This window comes from Rhopalosiphum maidis, chromosome 1, assembly GCF_003676215.2.
Source record: "Rhopalosiphum maidis isolate BTI-1 chromosome 1, ASM367621v3, whole genome shotgun sequence".
NCBI classification, from domain to species: Eukaryota; Metazoa; Arthropoda; class Insecta; order Hemiptera; family Aphididae; genus Rhopalosiphum; species Rhopalosiphum maidis.
In genome coordinates, this window is record NC_040877.1 from 47,902,789 (window position 1) to 47,924,613 (window position 21,825).

The 21,825-nt window shown below is 29.1% G+C and overlaps 2 protein-coding genes across 4 annotated transcripts; both read right to left on the reverse strand.

Moving 5' to 3' along the window:
* Nucleotides 1-2: 2 nt before the first annotated feature.
* Nucleotides 3-11,518, reverse strand: LOC113548028 (sodium/hydrogen exchanger 9B2-like). Its single transcript, XM_026948672.1, has 8 exons — nt 11,309-11,518; nt 4,954-5,382; nt 3,022-3,207; nt 2,765-2,940; nt 2,297-2,457; nt 1,306-1,686; nt 968-1,069; nt 3-383 (listed from the first exon to the last, which is right to left on the reverse strand). Exons 2-8 carry the CDS (start codon nt 5,376-5,378, stop codon nt 210-212), a joined length of 1,605 nt encoding a protein of 534 aa, XP_026804473.1. The 5' UTR covers nt 5,379-5,382; nt 11,309-11,518; the 3' UTR covers nt 3-209.
* Nucleotides 11,519-13,061: 1,543 nt separating this feature from the next.
* On the reverse strand, nt 13,062-21,825 carry LOC113548241 (sodium/hydrogen exchanger 9B2-like). 3 transcript variants are annotated; one of them, XM_026949019.1, is made up of 8 exons: nt 21,736-21,825; nt 19,686-20,224; nt 17,440-17,625; nt 15,926-16,101; nt 15,293-15,447; nt 14,352-14,729; nt 13,473-13,574; nt 13,062-13,345 (listed from the first exon to the last, which is right to left on the reverse strand). In XM_026949019.1, the coding sequence occupies exons 2-8, from the start codon at nt 20,126-20,128 to the stop codon at nt 13,172-13,174; spliced, it is 1,614 nt and encodes a 537-aa protein (XP_026804820.1). In that variant the 5' UTR covers nt 20,129-20,224; nt 21,736-21,825; the 3' UTR covers nt 13,062-13,171. The 3 variants fall into 3 exon arrangements, with proteins under 3 accessions (XP_026804820.1, XP_026804822.1, XP_026804821.1); XM_026949021.1 differs by having other exon boundaries at nt 19,686-20,179; nt 21,736-21,815; XM_026949020.1 differs by lacking the exon at nt 21,736-21,825 and adding an exon at nt 20,376-20,411.

Consider the following 21,825-nt stretch of genomic DNA (forward strand, 5'->3'; position numbering starts at 1 on the left):
AATTCGTTGTTAAACAGTTTAATAGATTTTTAACACAATATATAGGTAATTTGAAACAAACAACAAAACTTATGAATTAAACGAGTTTCTGTAGTCATCTTGTTTTGGGAAATAGTTTTGATTTACAACAGCTTTTGAATTATTTTAAAATACGCTGAGGTACAATTTAATTAATTTTTTACGCGATAGTTTAAAAAAAATTTGCGTAATTAACTGCTTCTGGGTAACAATCTGGGACCAAATAACTGTATGCCAAATGCACCTACAGGTGCCGTCAATAAAATGGATATCACAGCTATTGTTACTAATCTAGTTGCACATTCGATATCTTCTGCTGTACCTAAATTCCTCGCGATGTCCAAAGCCACTGGTGCCAAAGCTGCCTATAATAAAAAACATAATAATCAATCATTTCTTAAATAGAAAAATAATCAGAACCAATAGAAATCTTAGTCCATACGTCTAATTGTTTGTCCTAGTACTATAAGTACCATTGTATTTAAACCACTTTGACCACTTTATAGCCATACTACAAACGGGTTTTTACCAGAAAACACAAACGTCTCTAACCGATAATTTAGCAGAGCTACCCTACTATATATATTATATTTTGAATCGCTTGTAAGAAAGTTTAATGTTTAGTATTGATTTTATAATTTATATGTTACTCAATTTATAATATATCCTAAATGCATTACAATTATAATTGTACCAATGAATGTATCTCGTGTTAATATTGATGTTTACACGTGTCTTACGCTTTTTACTATCGAAAAAACTATAGTTTATTTAGTTAAGAAAGAATAAATTACTTTTATAATATTGTTAATTTACACAATTTAAGCATGCATTTAGTTTCTCACATTTAAATAATATGGCTCTATTGTATAATAACTGTTCTATGCTTAATTTATCAAGCGTAGTATTCATTTCATAAAAAAAATATATACAATTTGATTTACGTTACCTGTACTGTAGCCTTTGGAAGCCACGCGATATTAACGAATAATACTTCCTTACGACTGAAACCTGTGCCAACCACTGAACACGTGGTAACAATTAGGCGAATCTAAAATCGATAACATTGTACTATTATACTAAAACCAAATATTTGATTGCGATATATTTTAGATTTTAAGTCAATTTATGAATAAATAAATATAATATGTATGTGATATTTATACCATTAGATGTTTCTGGTACCTACCCATAATATTATTAAATTTAAAATCATATAATTAAAATGTATCTTAATCACATATCATCAATACCAATAATATAATTAAATATATACGCGTGACATACCGTGAGCCCGAACGCTAATACGAGCAACCCGAGAAAGATCATGTCGCCTCTTTTAAGTAATTCAAACTTAAGGTCGGTGCCTATAAAGGCGAATAGCACTGGCTGTAGACATGTCCAGGCATGTTCGAACACCTGTACTATTGGAAGCTCGTCGTCCTCGATTTTCTCGTCATCCCCATCCACTCCGTCAGCTGAAATCACTGAGTTGTTTCGTTTATGTTGAGATGATCGTTTTCTCCAACCAGTGCCCGCCACGAACGCCGATATAATACACGCCAGTGGCCCTGCTCCCGGATATCCACACCATTGACTTCCGGTCACTGCTAAGAACCCGCCCATGCCTAATAGAAACGATCTTTTGGTTGTCACGGAATTTTCAATCTATATTCCGGTAAAAATAATTCAATTTACTGTAATGAATATTATACGCATTTATTATTATAACGTTATAAATAATATTGTATCAGTGTATACAGATAGGTGCGTATTGGAAATGGAGAATAGAGAAAATTAAACAGATTGAACATAATATAAAATTTTAATAGTTAGAGTATCACGTACCTATATGTGGATTTTCCTGTTATTTTCATAGTAGAATTTTCCGAACAAAATATAAGTTACCTGTCGGCTATCGCAGTTGCAGTAAGTAATTAATAGTAAATTCTTTCCTAGAATTTGTGAGGCGAACTCAGTTAAACAAGGCAGCCTCTCACTACTCCAAATTAATCCTAACAGTTTGTAGGCTTAAACTTAAGATTATACAAATTTAAGGAATGAATATTCAAATATTACTGATTATTAAAAACTACAACTTATAATTTGTTAGGGAAGATTTGTCATTGGAATAGAATAGAAGGTACACGTACTTAAATGATTTGTTTTTGCAATGTACAGTTTTATTTAAGCTACTAATATTTTATCTATTTTCAGTATGAAACTGATACAATTACTCTATGGTATAAAAACTATTTTAAAACCACAATAAATTTACTTCTGATTTTTTGGTGTTTTGATAATTGCTTTCCCGTTTATTGTATATCAAGGCCCAAGGCGATGGAGGCACAAAAATCAAAACGCAACCCCACATAAGTCCTATCACGGTTCCAATTGACACATCTATAGGTCCTTGTATTATCTTACTGGTCAAGCTACCTATATTAATATACAAAAAAAAAAATTAATTTTAATCAAAATAATATTTATTTAATTATTTTATGAAAGTTTTAAAAATATAAGTATGAGCGTGTATCAATTATTAATAAACCAATTATTATATTGAAAATTAGTTTCGCGGAAAAAAATATTATATTGATAATGCAAAATTTTATATTTTATTTTAAAATATATAATATAATAATACAACTCTAATTTAGTCTTTTAGTCTAATTGCTTCAAATTACATTATCATTTCATGGATTTCCAAAAATTAAAAAGAAAAAAATAGTCGTATTATACATACCAGTTGAGAATAAGACACCTAATAAAATACCAAAAGCGCTGATAGATACAGCATCGTCCAAACTTGAAGCAGCAATCAACAACGTGTTAATGCCTTTTACTTCGCCATACCCTAAGCGCTTTAGTCGGAAAAGACTTGGAACTAATACAGCGGGGCTGACGGCTGATAAGGTAAACCTTAAAATAAATAAATTAATATTTAATGTGAAAAAAGCAGAAAAAAATATATTTTGTTACTATAGTAAATTAGGTACTTACCCGAGTGTAAGGCCCCAAACTAACGAGAAATCGGGTAAAATGAAATGTGCAGCCACACCTACGGCCACGGCTTCGGCCACACACGGCAACACCGTTAGCCTGGCCACGACACCACTTAGCCGGCGCAACTGACCAGCGTTCAATTCCAAACCGCCTTTGATCAATATGACAGTTAGTGCGGCTTCTCTGCATAACACCGAAAATTCAGTTGTAATTTATTTCTATGGAAATATTAAGTGAAAACATAATACTTAGTCTTTTAAGATACACAATTTCATTTCATTCAGTTTTTACGAAATTTAGAAAATAAGTTATATTTTATATAAGTATTCAATATTTATAAATACATATTTACATAATACTATATAGTTCGAATTCGGCTGTGAAAAAAATGAATGAATATAAAATACATAGGTGCATCTCGGTTTTAGTGTACCTCATTTCTCTGGCGAATCGGACCCGATGTATCTAGCCTTGCAGTAAACTGTTGCCTAATTCAACCAAAATAGGCAACCCACCTGTGGTAAATTGGATGTAGAACTTGGTATATTTTTAACACGATTAAAATTACTCTCAAAAACATTGCTGATATCTCTAATAACAATCTCTAAAAATTTCGTTGAATTCTGTTTGATAATTTTTGAGTGCATAAACTACAAAAATACATTAATTTATGATGTAAAATATAATATAGAAATTGTACTTTTATCGATGATTTATATTGCGATTGGTGCTATAACGGGATTTGTATTTTGAAGCGGACGATGTAAATAATTAGTATAAAAAAGTATGAACATAACAATTAATAATATTATTACACTCGTAATAATAATATTTCATTTATCTATACATACATCTGAACTTATATCGTAATAGTGTATCAATAATTACGATTAAATTAAATGTAACAATAATAATTTTACGATAAAAAAGTATAAATAAATTCATTACAGCAGTAATAAAAGTTCAAAATAATATAATATTCAATTGTAACATTTGTAATACGTATAACCTCAAGATTATTTTCATAAAGGTAATTTCAGGCATTTAATATCGGTGGTAATGCGCTACAACGCTACATAGTTGCGAATGTTTTACCTTATTGATAACACACGTGATTACGAACGATTATCAGTAGATCAAAGAAATTACATTATAAACCTAAAATTCAAACAATTTCAAATGGTTTTTTGAATTAATTTTAATTGTTTAAGTCAATGTATATTTTTATAGAGATAATAAAAATAATAAATACGCGATACCTATCGTAACCACCATTGAAAATAGTAAATATAGATAATAATATTGCCTTTAAAGACCTATTTTCGGAGAAACCGTATATTCGTAATTGTTTAGAAGACAGCGTGACAGTATTAAAAAGTATTTACTATAAGTATAATGGAACAATTTTGAAATTATTATCTCTAAAAGTCTAAACTTAGAAAATAATTATTAATAATAGGTAAATATTAATTTTTTAGACTATGTAGAGGTGGACAAATGAAATGGGAGTGTTCTAATAAATATTGTAGTGCTAATATTTTATCCAAAACTGGTAAATAATTTCAAGCATTAAATGGTAAACGTCACCATATTATGAGTAATAATAATGAACAAAAAATTGAAAGACAAATATTGGTGGAAATTGTAATCGAAAATCTGAGGAAGATACAACCGCATGACCTTTACTAGTTATTATAACTGAGTTCTTAAATAGCAACCAACATACCAAGTATTATGCACAACGATACTTCAGTACATAAGGCGATGAATGACAAGAAGAGAAAAAACTAATCGATAATATTTCACGTACGTCGATATTTCATCGCAATTGAAAAATATGAAAAGTAGGTGGTAATCGTTTATTTTTCAAGGGTGCGATGCGGAGCGGTATTTCCATAGAAATTTAAAATTCTATTTTAAGCGGCTCACCTCATTGTAGACACCAAATGGAAACACCAACCGGTGACGTTGTACAGACCGGAATTCTGGAGAGCGATACCGGCCAGCATCATGCCCAGCAGCGGAGGCAGACCGCCCACCTTCGTGATGAGCTGACCGGCCACCGTGCCAGTCACGTACAGCATGAATATAGACGCCAGACTGCCGCCGGGCACGGCCATCAGCTCCGGCGACACGTTCACGTACAGCAGCGTCCACGCAATGGCCACGGCCAGAATCATCGCCACGACGTTGGCCGCAATGGACGGAAGCCGTTCGTCGAAACAGCTCGTGGAAGTTGAACCGTCACCGTTACTGACGCCTGCATTACAGCTGTCCGTGAACTGCACGCGGGCGTCGTCTTGGTGGTGATGCAGTTCCTGGCCGCGCTTTTTACCGTTTACGTCGCCCGTCATAGTCCTGTCGGCCGAAAGTTTTCCTCGATAGTTAATAAACATACATCTAACGTGGCTTGTGAGGTGATATTATGATTAGTTTGATGAAAGTTTAAACATTATAAATTAAAAAACAAAATAATGTCCAAAGAAATTCATTCACAAAATGTTATAGAGTTTATTACTCATTGTAATAATGGTACATTTTAAAAAGTAATTGCTAAATCAAAATAAATCTTTTTTTAGGTTAAAATAAAAAAAATACCTATTTTATTTTGATTTAAAATGTATCATTTTTAAATAAATTATTGTTTACTACTGTACTAGTTGTATATGACTATACGCTACAAACAGTAGGCGAGTGTAGAATAAAATGTTAAAATATTTTGAAATAATAAGTAGGTATACAATTTACACGAAATTCAATTATATTATTACTATAAATGTTATATTCATTTGGATAATTTTCATTTAGTTCACATTCTACAAATATTTATTTTATCTCTACTGGATATAATATATAGGATACTCGTTCAATACTTTTGTTAGGTGCAGCATTTGAGTTAAGTGCACTTTGAAACCTTTGACTCGTACTTTGTCGTTATTTAAACGTGTTTTCAAGTCGATTAAGATAAACTTTCTTAAATATTTTGAAAAATATTTGTTAATGCCTTGTTTAAAGTGTAAGAATATCACATTGTATTGTCTAATTTTTTTTTTTAAATTTATTTTGAACTTTTTCTTATAAACTACGAATTTGAACTATTTATTATTTTTATTATAAAATACGTGTATTTACTGTTGTTTTACCATTGTCCATTTTTTTATTCGTCGTTCAAAAAACAACTAACGTTGAATGGATTTTCTAAACAATAAACATATTATTTATTTAACTTGCATATACCTATATTATAGATACACATTTACTATAACTTGAAATCGCATTAAAATGTTAACTATTATAACATAATAATAATAATGATATAGTCTATCCGATAGACTATATTGAATGAAACATTACATAATTTATACTTATTAATTGTAAATCAGCCTAACTATGTCAGCCTTATCACTAAAACTATTGTCATTGTTCCGTCTTTAAAAGGAGTTTGAGTCACTAACATATTTTTGTTTTAATATTCATAAGCTTAAATATAGAAATCAAGAAGTTTTTATGAAAGATAATTTTTATAAAAAAAAAAAAATTAAAATTACAATTTTATGATTATTGAAAAATGTTTAAAATTATTTATCAATTATTATGTGACATTAGATTTTAAATTTAATTTTGTTAAGTTTCACAAAAAAGTTTAGAAAGCCACAGTTGAGTACGGCTGTTACAGCCGAACAAAATGCGTCTAACATGCACACCGATATAATTCTTATAACACTATTATTACTACCTGTTTGGATTTTTGTGTTTTTGAGCAGAACATTTCAGAAATAAAAACGATATTATAAAAACCCTTGAACTGTAATAAAACGAGTTTAAAAAAGTTGACTAAATAAACTTTTAAAAGTTTTATCCTCTGGGAAACTATCTTGAAAAACACGTATAAATATTTAAATAAAACGTTTTTATGTATTTAGATTGGAATTAATTCAAGTTTTTAACAGGTGAATTCGGCTTTTTTCTACTTAAAAACAAACATAAAAGTAAAAGCCGCTTTAACAATAAGTATTGCTTTTAAAAATATGTTCTGATCTTTGAAATTAATGCACAAAAAAATATTTTATGATCTATCAGTATTATATTATTATTATTTTTTTTTTTTTGATACAGCGAAAATTATTATTTTTATTTATTATTTACTTCAAAAACGTTTGAATTGAGTGTACATGGTGCTTATAACAATAGGAAACATATACTAATCATATTAAATTATCCGTATTTTAGTTTTTTATTTGAAATTAAATAATATAAAAAAAATAGTATTAGTATCTTTCTTGCCGAATACATGACCACAAATAATTCAATAGTCTAACACCATATATATATCAGAATAGATAACTGTGTCGAGAATATAATATAATATAAATATTTAACATCCAATAGTACCAGCCAGCTGATACTATTGAATTATATAAATCGGCGTTGACGAGTATCGTTTGTACAACAATATTACTATTCATATAGTTTGTAAGCGAAAATACACTGTATTACCTTTATGGATATTGCGGATATATTATGTTATTGTTATAGTATTCTAACGTCGTGAAATATGCAACGATCTGAAGTGCGATTACAGTTTGTTAGTGGTCCACATTCGGCCGTAGCTGGTTTAGATAAAAGAAAATTCGCGGAAAAAAAAATAAAAACGAAATAAAAAAAAATTGAAAAGTTCCTTTTACGGGCGCGTATATTATTACACAGAACAGTAGTGAGGCGCACGGATATAGAGTGAAAAAATCCTATTAAACGGAAAGTCATGGCTGCGTGCAGCGTGTATACATGCAAAAAACGAAACGGTGAATAAAAAGCTAACGACTCGGCCACACCGACTGTACGACAAGAAGCTTTTCGCCTCGATTGTATATACACTGTCGAGTGCTCACTAATTTACATAAGTTAAGCTACAATCGTGTCCTCCCCTCCCCCGCCGTGGGTCCACTCACTCCACACCATTATTTCGTTTGGTCCGGGAGACCCCGTGCAGAAGACATCCCGCGAACAAGTCATCACCTTCTTACGATCATTCGGGGAGGTTTTCTTTTCTCGTCCCATGCAACTACTATTGCATACCTAATGACATTATACAGCCGACGGAATTGGTGGGCAACGCGATGGTGCGCGAGAGCGAAGAAGGGGTAGGATTCCAAGATGCTAGTATATATGTATATATCTGTAGTCCCGTTCAACATCCACTCCAGTCTGAAAACAAACGACCCGAAAAAAAACCCTGAACGAACTAAGTACACACACACACACACACACACACACACACACACACACACACACACACACATACACACATATATATATATAAACGAGCGAAATAAAAGAATAACGAAATAGACAAAACGCAAACGGAATCACGATTGGATCGAAGCTCTCTTTCTTTTTTCCGCTTTTATACATGTATAATATGTGTACGGGACGCTTATGCGTTTATCTCTCTTTCTCTCTCTCTCTTACACACAAACACACGTATTTTCTGCGCAGTTTTTTCTAGCTTTTTTTTTTTTTTTATCAACCTTTTCGACGAACAGAAACAATTACACGTTCTTTCCTTTCCTCCCCTACGCGTTTCTAAAGTAATCGACCATTACGCAACACTCGCGTACACCAGCGATTTAACAATTTAACTCCTCGACGACACTCGTCAATTCCCACTCGTATATATTATATCCCGCCGACGAATGTAAAATGGTTTTCGCATTCTGTACCGATCTTTTGTTTTCTGAGACTTTGGTTGGTATGATATACATAATAATATATTACCGAGTTTTGCCGGTCGTAAACGTTAAGTATAAAATGATTTGAATTGCATCGGGACATTTGAATATTTTTTTTATTTTATATACAATATACATTACTATTATACTTTTTCCATGTTATTATCGACTCACGTTAACCAGTTAGTATATTCAACCCGTCATAATACTTAACAGTATACTCATGTAGCAGATATTTTATATTATAATATAATATAGGTACGTACAATTCACTCCATGTTCTGTATTAGTATTGAGATTGAAAATTAAAGTTTCTTCAAAACTGTAATGACGATAGCCGTTTAAAAAGTCGCGACAATAAATCTCCATAGTTCGACTTTTATAGGTTTTCAAACTTTGAAATAAAAACACATACCAACAATATATATTGTTATTTATATCTAAGATAAATATGATACTAGTTGTTTTCCATTAATACGTTTTAAAGTTAATTTTAAAAGAATAAAGAACATTTGATTTAGAATGATTGAGTACAAAATGTGCATTGTATTTTTTATTTATTCTGTAAGCTGAACTATTTTTGATTATATTTTGTATAAAAAAATGAAAATAAAAACTAAAATAAATTACACTCCGTTGTTTTATACATATCAATTGCAGTTTAACGGATAAAGGCTCCACCCTACTGTAAAAATAGTATATTCATCTCAAGATTTTTAAATAAAAAAATTATATATTTTCTGTATTATATAAAAAAAATAAGTCAACTGAAAATTCAAGTTAATATTTTCATAGTTTTCCATTTTACATTATTTAATATTTTTTTTACTATATATATTTATCCCAAAACCCCTATTCAAATCATACAGTATAAATTCCTAAATACAAAATACAATAATAAGAATGTTGATGTTTATAGATGTTTTGTATTATCTTAAGATAATAATAATAATATGTATTATGTTTAAGCTCTTATAGATATTGTATTCTTTATACATGACAAAACATTTATTTATAATAATGATATGTTCAATGTTCACGGGCGGATAGATAAATTATAGATAGTTCTACAAGATTCCACGATAAATATACAGTAATAACGATGTTATATTGAATCGTCGTACATATACAATAGAGTATTATAAATATGTATAAAAAAATATTTGTAATCTTCGTCAGTCTTTAACAAGCCATAAAAACGAGTTTTTAATTTATAGTGACCTTACTTAGGTAAGTTTTAGTCTGCGTGGCTGTAAAGTATTCAGATTGTACATTTCATTTTTCATTTAGATAGCTGTAGACGGAAAAAAAATTGGATTTTATCCAAAAATATGGAATGCATGAGCTTGTAATGTTATATATAATAATAATAATAATAATAATAATAATAACAATATTATGATAGGCGATTTTGATTAAGGTAATGGTTTACACATAGATTACTTTGTACCAATATTATACTTAGATTGTGTCGGAAATCTTGAATAATATTTACGAAAAAATCTTTGTTCTCGTATAAGTAAAAATATACTATGTAAGTACGTATAATGACCTACTATTCAATTAGAAAAATAGATAAATGTTTTTAGTTAAAATAATAATTATTGCGATTATTTGAAACAAAACACATACTTGAGTTTAATAGCACATTCATATGGGCGTGTTAAAAGTAGGTTTGAAATTTATTTTAAATAAACAGATAATCTAAAATTATAATTAGTATAAAAATAAAAACATGAGTCGATTTACAATAATAGTTTGTTTATTGGTAAAAAATCATTAATTATATAAAAAAAATAAATAGAACTTAAAATAGTATTATATTTATGTGTGTTGTTTTAAAATTTAAGCTAATATTTTCTGGTAAAAAAATCAAATTTACATTTATAATATTATTAAAAAATATTTACGTCAAATGTCTAAATACTGGTATTAAATCGTTGAGAATTCCGTTGTACGCTAAAAAATTACTTAGGAATTTCATAGTTTTTTGTCCGCGATTTCCTCGCTAAATTACATGGAAAATAACGGATATTTTTGATTTAAATAAATAGATTTTATTATGACCAAGATCTATAACATTGTATACAAAAAAAAAAGATACGTCAAGTATTCGGTTCAATTTTACTATTCAATTAATAGTCGAAATCACTCTGTTAAATTTTATTATCATAATATACTATAATATTTATATTCGTACACCAATTTAAACGCAAAAGACGGTAGACGATATTAAAAAAATATTATTAAAACTAATTAATAGTAATGTGAAAAATTAAAAAAGGCCATGTCGTGAATTCGCGGCTAACTAAAATATACCTATTTATTATTAATCTAATTGTTATTCGAAAATGTATTGAAAATAAATGTATTCAATTTATACCTTATACATTATTATATAAATGGTACCTACAAAAATAGTGTGTGTACATCATATTATACTTTTATAATATAATGAAATATGCATCTGGACATGATACAAAAAGAATGACCTCAGTATATAACATTATTATATATGTGAAATATATTAAAATGTTTGTTGAATTGGTACTCACTCAGTCAATAACAATATTTTTTCAAATCAATTTTTGGATTTGTTCTTTTCTAAATTCAACCTGAAAAATTGTAATTCGTGCTAGTTCAACGTCGTAATGTATTAACGGGCACATCAAAAATACGCGTTTGGTTGGAACTTATTACGACCATGGTAAATACGCGATTGAATTGCAGTGTAGCAGATCATGTTGTCGTTAGGATCGGCAAACGCAGACTAACGAGTATTGCTGTCTTAAAAGAATAAGTTATATTTTTACAATTTATCTCGTGGATGACCCTACCATCACACAGGTTAGATACATTATGATATACGTATATATTGGAGTTTGCAGGTATTTTAATTACTTTTATTTTTCAATATTTACATGTTTACACAGATAGATCAATGTGTTTCGGACTAGAATTATGCGAACTAATTCCGAAAATAGATGTATAACAACACATTATTTATTGTGTATTATTATATTGTATACATTTAATGTATCATATATTTTACAGTCGTGAGCGGAACGTCATCAAAGATTACTGGTTTTACGATAGTGCATGTTTGTAATATACATACATAATATACATTGTATATACTACATCATTATGTATATATTATTTTTGTTAAACCAATCAACAAGTCATTACTTATTGCATTTTATCCTATGTAAATAATTCCCAAAATTAGTTTCGTAGTATCCAATTATTGTGATGGATCACGATTACCAACTAAAATGATTAGAAAAACATTTCAAGTGAAACGTATTTCAATTTTAAATCGTTTCGTTACTCGGAAGTGACAATATCATTTGATTATTGGTTTTAGTATTTACTATCATAAGCTATTAGCTGATCCTGCACGCCGCACGGTGTTGCCGGTGACAAATTAAACAAATGTCTGTAAATGTATTACTGAAATTCTGACAAATGTACATTGTAAAGATTTTTAACATAGCTATTTGAGTTGTTTATGTTGTTAACAAATATAAAATATAGGTCTAAAATTATATTCAATCATAAATGTAGGACACCCTAGTAGTGTTCTGTAGAAATACGAAATTCTGTTTTTCAAATGAGAAGTTCCTTTTTCTACAGTAAATTATTTAGCTGATAATGTTTTTAACAATGTAGTTGTGTTAACATTTTAATTTTGAATTTTTTTTTAGGCCATATCTGTTTCTACGAATAAATAAACAAACATCACGTGAGTATTTCGTGAAAACACCAGCCATGGTTTGGTCACTTATTTTTTAGTATTTCATAACGACCATATCGCTTAAATTCAAACCGTCATCGGCATAATATCAGCTGCGATTTAGCATAAACAAGTCTGTCTAAATCTGGTGATACGGTGGTTTTAATTGTATGTTAAGTTGTGTGACCGACCCAAGCACAACGTTACCTTCGTGAATATTTCTTTTGGAATATATTGCCATTTTATAGTTTTCGTACCATTTGTGACGAAAATATTTTGATCGTTTGTAGGACCAGTATAGGTGCCGTAAAAATAAGTTTAGCTAAACGCTAAGATTGTCGTCATAGTAAGTAGATATATGATAATAGTTTATATTTTTTAACCGTATATATTTTTGTTAAGCAAAGCCGATAAAATAAATATGTACGCGGATAATAAGGTACTTTATTAGATAGGTAGCTGATGTATGATGTGCTTAAACAATAATGTTACAATAATCAGACAGCAATTATTTTAAAATATGTATATATTTTTAATGATTAAACATATAACATATTATATATTTGTGTTTTAATGCGTCAATATTTCAAAATAATTAAATCCTACTAATAAAATGTTATAAAATAATGTAAAAACAAAAAAAAAAATTCAAACACGGTTATTTCCATTATACCTCCATCAGTCAATTGGCTCTAGGCAATAGACGAGGACCGAATAGTTTTATGCCGATCGACCCTATAGGCGCAGTGAACAAAATGGAGATCACTGCGATGGTCACCAGTCGAGTTCCACATTCGACGTCTTCTGGCGTACCCAAGTCTTTCGCTATGATTAATGCAAACGGAGCTAGAATAGCCTGCAAAAAAATTGAGAACAAAAAATGAATATGACAATTTAAAAACATTGATTTATTAAATAATTTCGTACACAGGCGTGATATAGTACCTACACCTAATACTTTTGGTTAATTCGTGGCCACTTACCTGTATGGTAGCCTTGGGAAGCCACGAAATGTTGACGAATATGATTTCCTTACGACTGAATCCCGAGCCTAATACCGAACATGTAGTGACAATCATACGAACCTATAAAATGCATGAATATTATTTAAATATTTATTTTAGTTAAGTTACTGAGGTATATTTTTTATTCTAAGCTATTTGATATTATTTATTTATGTTTAACAATAAATGTATAATATATACATTACATATATTAAAAATAAGTCTAAAAACATTTTAACGACTTGACATACTATACATGTACTTTAAATTTACTTTAACAGTAAAATAGAAATAGTATGTGTGTTGTATTAAAATGTTTAGTTTGTGAATTTTCTATTTGAAATTTAAACTGAAAAGCAAACATCAGCCGTATTTAATTGTTCAAATCCATGCATCGTTTTAAATTTTAAGCTGAACGAAAAAAGTTATATAGTTCCATATTTATTCTTTTGCATAAATCTCAAAGCAGGTTTACTTATATAATTCAATTTTTTTTTTTTTTTAATTATTGTAGAATATTTTAAAATATATTCATGTAGTAGTTCTAACATCTGTTGTCATTATTTTTTATCATTAAACATACATTTTAAGGATAGAAATTCTACTAATTGTTTTGAAATTTATAGGTAGTACAGATATGTGTACATCGTATATAATATGTGTTCACGTACTTATTCATTCTACTTCAAAATATTATCATATAACAGTGTGTTAAATAGTAAACGCATATAAAAATAAAAATATAGTATAAGTGCAACGTTAAATATATTATACTGCTTACTATATATACAATTTATCTACTGTTGACTTTTGTATGCCACAATGAGGAATAAATTAATTTATTGTTTAAATACGTACTGTGATTCCAAACGTGAGCACAAGTAATCCGCCTAAAACCTTGTCTAAGTTCTTGAGTAATTCAAATTTTATGTCAGTACCCAAAAACGCGAAGACGGACGGTTGGAGACCGTCCCATATATATTCGAAAACCTTTTCGACCGGTTTTTCCTGGTCCTGATCCTCGTCATCACAATTTTCATCGACTGAAATCGTTGAATTATTTCGATTTTGCATTTTCAATCTCCACCTCCAACCGGTACTAGCCACAAACGCTGATATGATACACGCCAGTGGACCAGCCACAGGATAACCACACCATCGGCTGCCGGTCATCACTAGAAATCCACCAGCACCCAGTAGGAACGACCTTTTAGCTGTTATCAACCGGTTCAACCGCTATTTTGGAATACAAAAACAGGTTATCATATAATTGTGGTACAGATATTATAATTGAAATTTATCTTTACAATTGTATTTGGTCGTAATTTTAACCAACTTGAATTAACGCACATGAGAAATTCTGGTTAATAAGATTATTAAGAAATTATTATACAGTAACAAATGAAAACTTTTTATAAATTAGCTAATAGGTAATGTTTAATGAAATGTAATTGGACCTTTATTTTTTTCAATGTCATCATAATAGATACTAGATAGGTACTTATAAAAATTGCACTATTACTTTTAATTATTATGATATGTTTACTCAAAGTATAAAATTAAATATAGAAGCTTTTGTAGGAAACTATAATAGCTAAAATATAGGTACATGATAACTAATAAGTAGGTATAAAACTTAAAATCCATAAAAAGTTTTTCACGATGCATAGTTAGATTTAGAAACAAATTAAGTATTAGTAAAATTAAAAATATAATTAAGAAATTTTATATTTATTAGTTGAACTAAATAATCGTTATTAAGAATTTTTATGTTTATAAATATATTATTAAATATTTACTTGTGAAGTGATACTGTTTTCGGTTTTTGGTTTTTTATATATCATGGCCCACGGTGATGGAGGCACAAAAATCAAAAAGAAACCCCATATGACTCCCAACACGGTTCCTAAAGATACGTCGATGAGTCCTTGAATTATTTTACTAGTCACACTACCTAATAGAATAGAAATAAACGCAAAAAATAAAATATTGAATTTAATAATTAAATTAAATTAATGGTGTGAATAACATTGTAATATTAAATTAATCATATATTAACTTATATTAACTTTATTAACTTTTCAATACAATTATTTATTTTTAATACATAATTTTGTTTGAGTAACTTCTAAAATTAATCGCACCTTCGTCTATGGCAAATAATAATATTATTATTTTAATCAATTAAAGTATAATAAATTGAATTTATTTTTTACATTTTTCAATTTTATAATTTTATAATAAAATTACCAGGATAATATACAATTTACAATTATAATAAAAAATAAACTAATTATATATTAATTTATAACTTTGAAGTGAAATCAAAATAATAGTTTTCTGTATGTACTCGTAATACGTTTTTAAGTTTAAAATTAAATAGTATCAATTGTTGCTATAGATGATGTTGACGTCACTCATTGTAAACTCACCAGTCATAAATAGAACACCTAGTACTATTCGAAATGCGCATATGGAAACAATATTATCCAGGCTCGACGCGGCAATTAACAGAGTATTAACGCCTTTTACTTCACCATAGCCCAAACGTTTCAGTTGGAATAGGCCCGGCACTAATATAGCTGGACTAACGGCAGACAGTGTGAACCTTTAGAACAACAAATTGCAACCGATCAAAGATAATTCTTGAAAAACAACATAGTATATCAAATAATAATGTTCTATTTAATATTATATAGTACGAATTATTCAATAAACTACCATAATTACGTTAAGATAAGAAAATATGCAAAACAATAAACAGTAAAAATATATTTATAATTTATAATTTAAAATAAAAATAATAATTTATACTTTAATGTGAGTTACAGAGTCTATGACATAATATACAATATACATATTGCATATGTATATATTATGTATTATATAAAGCAAAGCATGGATACAAATAATCTGGAAAATACTTCAGGTATTTTGTTCTAGGAAATAATATAATGTTTCCAAATATTAATTGATTATTTTACTTAAAATATGCAGAAGAGAAAAAGAAAATCTAAATTTCAATCAAAATCAAATATTGTTAATTCTCAATAAAATCTCAGGCAAAACAATTAATCATAGATTTTAAGTGGGGGAATTTGTCTACGAAACCGTTTTAGAGGTTGCTATGGTAACGTATTTCTCGAAGCAACCTAGATAATCTAAAGAAAAAACGATCAGATAAAAATAACGTCATACTGCACCCAAAAAAATTACTATATCATCTTCCATACATAACGAGAGACTTTCATTTTTTATCCCTTTCTCCGTTTTCAACAAAAACGCGAAATATGTGCGATATAAATACGAACAACTTTTGAACTTTTGAACTTTTCTAAGTAGAGATGATTGTTTCATTACAAATTTCAAATTTGAACTGCGTGACTAATTTTTTTTTTATGTCCAGTTTTCTTAAATATTAATACTAGTGGTATGTGGTTCATAGTGCCACTTACTATATAGCTTATATGAATATCACGTTATTACGAAAAAAATTTAATAGCCTCCCAAGTTACACAGCTAGGCTTTTTAATTTGAAGATATATTATAAAATTTCGTATCTAGAAAATTAAACAACGAACCATTTTCATCAGTAATTACATTTATTGACCAGAATTTAAGGTTGCTAGTGTAGTCAAGACGAACATACATCTATGTTTAGTATATTCCATTTATTAATGGAAGGGTCGTATATTATACTATATATTATATTATGATAATATGTACAAAACATTTTTTTGTTCGAATAAGTTATCCAATAAAGTTATAAAAAAATTAAATCCATTTTGTTACCCGATTATCCTAAACCACCCTCAAAATGAAAATTGTAACATTTTATCGACTGCGTATCGTGTACTCAGACACATCATTGTTAAAAATCAGTACATATATCGTTACGCTCAGAATCCAAAATCATTACGATTGATAGTAATATTTCCGTACTAACCCGAGAACCAGGCTCCACTGCCACGAAAAACCGGGCAAAATTAGATGTGCGGCGATTCCTACGGCGGCGGCTTCAGCTAAGCAAGGCAACAACGTGAGTTTGGCTACGACACCGCTGAGCCGACGCAACTGACTGGCATCCAGCTCCAGTCCGCCGTTGATCAATGTCACGGCAAGTGAGACTTCTCTGAAAACGTAATGATTGAAATTCCGCACACGGTTTATGGCCAAAGTAGCGCATAGTTATATACCAAACCGAAACGCATTAAATTTACTGAAAAACTCAAAACGTTTAATTTAACTGCATTTAATCAACAATTAATAGATTCGGTTAATTTAAATAAACTATGAAAATATAATATAATATATTATATATTTATTTTAATTAGTGATAATAAATAAATAAATAAAATTATAATTAATTTTTAGTTTTATTGCAATTAAATTAATTTTATGTACACAAATGTATTTTTCTGACTCAAAAAGTTAGTCAGCGGTTCTTAGATATGAGTTACGATACAACTCAAAACGAAATTTTTCTGAATTTATCATCATATTTTTCTTTCTACCTACCACTATCTTTACATTTGATAAAAAATTAAATATATAATATTTTGTTAAAGAACTAATGCCCGTTGATTAGTATAAATACTAATAATAATAAAAATAACAGAGTAAAATGTTTTCTTCTAAAATTTTAAAGTAAAATCTATTACATGAATTGGAAGGATGGAACGACATAGAGGTGCCATAAAGAGAGGGGCAACGTACTAAAATTTTGAAACTCCTATTTTCTTCTACGTCTCATGTCCTGTCATAAAATGTATATATACACCGACGGCTGATGAATAAAAATAAAAATATTTTTTTATTATATGATAACAACAATTCCTATAATATAATAATACAAAATATATGTATACAGGTAAAGCGAGTTGATTATTTAATAGATTTATTGTTTATAGATGTATATCATTAGTATGTATAATAAATGTTATTTACAACTTCCAACTGTAATATTTATCTTTTAATTCATTAATTCATTAAATATTATATAACTATTCAACACTATGCATGCGCTATACGCACATAAAATATATGTATTTACTGTGATAAAGAAAAAAGTAGTCTGACGATGAAAAAAATTAGACTTCTTAAATTTTGGCACCCATATTAAAAACCTAAATGGCGCCATTGAGTCAACACCATATGTATGCGGGTACGACGTCTTTTTAAGAAGACGCCGCATTTTCACACCGCCAGTAATTTATCCATGCATTTCCAGTTTCACATAGGAAAAACTAATGGAAATAGAATTCTTGATAGTTTAACCAAATTGTAATGGTGAAAAAAAGCTTTGTACGTATCGTAACCTTTTTTTAACCTAAAGCCTATCTAATACAGTAATTTGTTTGTAACGATTCATTTATGTTTATTATTAATTTGTGAGTATTGGTATGGCAGAACAAGAAAAACACTATGGAACTTAAATATTTTTTTTTTCATTACTTAAAAGTAAAGAATTAATAAATTTTATGTAAGTAGGTTGTGTATTTTGTGCGAAACCGTTTTCCTGTATAATCTTATTAACAAGTATTGTAATTTGCAGTACTGATATAGAACTACTTTTAAACTTTGAATTAGCATTGAAATACATTTAAAATTTTCTTAAATTTCATTTTACTGAACTAACGGGTGTGTGACGTCTCATCTTAATAGATTTTTTTGATTTTTTTATATAACACCTACTGAGAACAAAATAATAATCATGCTATTGTAACTTTTAAGTATTTAAATACCTTCGTTGTATTATACTTAAAATATTTTGATAAATAAATAATTGAAATACTATACATAAATACTCTCTTTTAGTATTTTTTGTATTTCTTAGTATAAAACAAAAGTTTAGATTAGATTTTTTTTTTAATTTCAACATCATACCCACTTAAAATTAGTACAACTATTCTAACAATATTATAAAATATGTATATGATAATAGAATTAATTTGCATTATTAATCAACTTTGTCTCTACATAATATTTAGTTATAAATTTTATTAGTTTTATTTATTTTACGATTTGTTAGTCCGACAATTCAATAGGTAAAAGAAAGAATTTTAAATTTGTTTCGATTGAAGTGTTTTAATAATACTCTATAATTACCCTATGGTTTTAATACACAGTTAATAAACAGGAAATAATTTTTAAAAGTATTTTTTTTAACAATAATTAATGTTATCGGATCACCTGATAAAGGATACCAGATGTGAACACCATCCGGTGACAGTGTACAGACCGGCGTTCTGGAGTGCGATGCCGGCTAACAGCATGCCAAACCGCGGCGGCAGGCCAATAATTTTGTTGATAACCCAGCCGGCCGCCGCGCCGATAACGTACAGCATGAATATGGAAGACAGACTGCCGCCGGGCACGGCCATCAGCTCCGGCGAAACGTTCACGTACAGCAGCGACCACGCTATGGCCACACCGATGATCGCGGCCGCAACGTTGGCCACGGTGGCCGGCAGTCGGTCGTCGCACCACGACATGGCAACCACGTCGCCTGTGCCGTTTTCGCGGGCGTCGTCACTGTGGTCGAATCGCCATTGTCCGTCGCCGTCGTCACGCCGTTGCAACTGCAGTGGCTGTTCGTCCGGTGGGTCCGATAACCGCAGGACGCTGTCTCCCATTTCAACTGCACCTGTCCGGCACGACGTCTTCCCGATAAGTTGATCACTTCGCTGTACACGTATACAGTTTGTGTATTTTTTGTTGTTGTTAAGAAACTATCCGATAGAATAATATATACATAATTAAATTTACTAAGTTGATATTTATCTTTATCAGATTGAACTTTTTTACATTGCAGTTTTATAAAACTAATTTCAAAATTAAAAACTAAATATATTAAATAAATATAATAACATTAACTGAAACCTGCAAGTCGCTATTTGTTGTAATTATTAGATATATCGTTTTTCTGCTGAAAATAATGAAAAAACACAAATCGATATTATGACGTACAAATTGTTTATGTAATTCAAATCAAACCAATATCAAATATCTATGGAATTATTACGACTTACAAAAAACTCCATTCAGTTTATTCATATTTAAAATACGACAGTCGAAACACATCATTTTATTCATATGTAATAATTACAATTAGATTTGTTCAATTTATATAGATTAAAACAACATTTCATGCTATACCCTATACGCTATCAGTAATTAAGCATTGAAATAAAAGTAAAAAGCCACTAGAAACCATATTATAGCAATTGAAATATTATTTTAATTAAAATAATTCAAAGTTTGTAAAAATCGTAGTATAAGTATATAGTATTTTATACATTATATATACATCAAAGTGAATTGGTCGACAGAGCTAAATTTTATATTGTACTCGTATTATATTAGCCAACTATACCTTCGTTATAGTTTTGTTAAAGTTTAGAAATGTAATAAATTTAATGATGAAACATAAACATGTACATTTACAGAGATTATAGTTAATTCCAGAATTTGAAAATATATCTAATATTCACTATTTAATTATACTAGCGTAGTAGCGTAGTAATAATACAGCATGATTTAAACCTGCAAGGTACATGTTTGATGTTTTATCAATTATTATTATGTTCAAGAAACATAAAGGTATTTATTTTTGAAAGATACTTCAGACAGTAAAGAATGTCATACTAACTATACTCACTATTTTATGTATGCACATTGTATATAAAAAAACATATTTATTAAGAATATTATTGCACTATAATTATTATAGTTACTACGTGTATTAATAAAATTACCAACGTACACGGTAAATATTAGACATGTAAAATAAAATGTCTAACTTAACCTCTATAATTACTTGGATAGAAAACGAACACATTGTTGCAATACGTTAGGTACGAAAACACATTATAGGAGTAATATCTTAACAAGAACGCGGTTAATCGAAGAACCACCACACAAAAGTACGATCTTCCACAATTAGTATATTCATTTTAAACAACACATTTTTATTATAATTTCATAAAGTAATAAACGATAAAAAAATACCCATGTCCACCGCCAAGGTGATTGACTATCAAAATATCAATTAGTGTGATACAAATGTCCAGTATGTGGATAGCGATCAATTATTATATAATATTATATTATAACTAACTCGTCAACAGTTGTAGAACGTTTCATTATTTCGTAAGTATATGTTACAAAATATGATATATTCATAAATAAAAAAAATTGAAAAATCGCTCGAGAGAGCATGAAAAAATAACTGTATACTTACGTCGCCAATTCCGTGAATTGCACACTATATACGACTTAGGACTATTATATACGTATATATTACGAGTTACGACATCATCGGCTTACCGAG

Bases quoted from the DNA above. Each gene is read 5' to 3' on its own strand.
- LOC113548028 (XM_026948672.1), bottom strand. From the start codon at position 5,378: ATGACGGGCGACGTAAACGGTAAAAAGCGCGGCCAGGAACTGCATCAC. The intron at 1,687-2,296 runs GTAAATTTATTG...ACCGGAATATAG, and splicing joins AAAACACCAAAAAATCAGAA to ATTGAAAATTCCGTGACAAC. The intron at 384-967 runs GTAACGTAAATC...TTTTTATTATAG, and splicing joins TTCCAAAGGCTACAGTACAG to GCAGCTTTGGCACCAGTGGC.
- LOC113548241 (XM_026949019.1), bottom strand. From the start codon at position 20,128: ATGGGAGACAGCGTCCTGCGGTTATCGGACCCACCGGACGAACAGCCA. The intron at 16,102-17,439 runs GTTAGTACGGAA...GTTGTTCTAAAG, and splicing joins CAGTGGAGCCTGGTTCTCGG to GTTCACACTGTCTGCCGTTA. The intron at 13,575-14,351 runs GTACGTATTTAA...TGCATTTTATAG, and splicing joins TGCTCACGTTTGGAATCACA to GTTCGTATGATTGTCACTAC.